The 1,494-nt window shown below is 34.3% G+C and overlaps 1 protein-coding gene across 1 annotated transcript; it reads right to left on the bottom strand.

The window, feature by feature from the left end:
* Positions 1-555: 555 nt before the first annotated feature.
* On the bottom strand, positions 556-1,371 carry LOC107047058 (the record flags this gene model as incomplete). The annotated part of the gene is made up of 2 exons (XM_015269784.1): positions 556-1,106; positions 1,174-1,371. Coding segments are annotated over 2 exons (727 nt in total), but the record flags the coding sequence as incomplete, so codon positions are not given.
* Positions 1,372-1,494: the final 123 nt, after the last annotated feature.

Raw genomic sequence — 1,494 nt, 5'->3', positions numbered from 1 at the left:
TGAAATGGTTAATTACTCAGTCAATGGGTAACTGAAATTAAAAAATTCTCGATTATTAAATTAATTGAGCCCAGGAACTGGAAGATTCATTATTGTTTCCATAATGCATAATTCACGTTATGAGTCAAAAAATTATTTTGTTCATTATCAACCTGAAGCGTAATATTTTCAATTACTCGAACAATAAATATTAACAAGTTAGAATTCTCAGGAGATTTGAAACCGTGTAATCAGAATAGTAGAATTCTCAATTACCTCAATAATTGGGAATCGAACATGAATAGAAACTTGAATGTGGTAGGTACTCAGCATCCAAAATATATCGTTGATCGATTATTTCTGTGATCAAAATTCGGTAAATGAAGAGGGTGAATATTTAATCAAACTGTCATAACTGACAAATATTTTTCAATAATCATCTTAAACAAATAAATTATGAAAAATTCATTTTTATTATATGAACGTAACGAAAGATTGTTGACAACTTTTAACAATATCAAAACTCAACTTAACTTTTAACGTTTAACAATATCGAGAAATATCCCCTAGCTGCTGATGAGGATTGGGAAAAATAATGCTAGTCATCGTTGGTATATTCTACAATTTCCATGACTCGATTTGCTTTAGACAATACTCTTTTTTCAAAATTTGCATCAGTCAGACGATTGAATTTTGCAATGTCAAACATCCCAGCAAAACTGAAAAGTCTTTCGACTGAGGCTGATGATGGTAATAAAGTGTTAAACTTCAAATAAATTGCTTTGACTGCAGGGTATGCATGTAGAAGAGACAGATCAGTTTTGGTATCATTGCAAAATCTCCTGAAATCAGTCTCATCAGCACTTATTTCCAGATTACATTGTATAGTGGCCTGAGTTTGGCCCCCAACATCAAAATCGAAGCCATCGATGAGTGGTTCTTCTTTACTTTGAATATTTTCTGAGGGGCTACGGCAGGAAATGATGGCATTTGTAATGGCATTCCTAACGTTCTTTTGAGCGCTTGTGTCCAAACATGGAAGCCAGCGTAGTTTAAATTTAGGATGAACTGCCGCTGCTACAGCCGCAGCCTCTCCATCCTCGTCAACATTGAAATAATTGGAAAATCTGTATCAAAAAGCATATAATTATTATATATTCGAGGATATCAACACGGACATCGCAACACGATTACCTGGTTTGCAAGCTCGTTGCCAGGACAGTGACCAATGGCTTACAATAAGTCAAATCTTCACTGAGCAATTTCGTTAATTTGTTCTTCGTCGAAATAAGTGTGGGGAGGAGATATCCATAACTGACGTCAGTGTCACCCTGCAGGATTTGTAGAGCTAATGAAACTGGTCTCATACATTTTACATACTCTTCAATGAATCTAGAAATAACGATGTTAGAGCTGAGATTCGTTTAAAAGGAATATCATCACGTATAAAAAAATTCAATAGAAGTCTTAGCGAATTCGCAAGGAAATTCTATAGGATTTCTTAGGATTTCTATA

Source organism: Diachasma alloeum, unplaced genomic scaffold (assembly GCF_001412515.2).
Source record: "Diachasma alloeum isolate Michigan unplaced genomic scaffold, Dall2.0 Dall_scaffold_17836, whole genome shotgun sequence".
NCBI classification, from domain to species: Eukaryota; Metazoa; Arthropoda; class Insecta; order Hymenoptera; family Braconidae; genus Diachasma; species Diachasma alloeum.
Note: the sequence above shows the minus strand (reverse complement) of the source record. Positions and strands in the feature narration are given on the sequence as shown.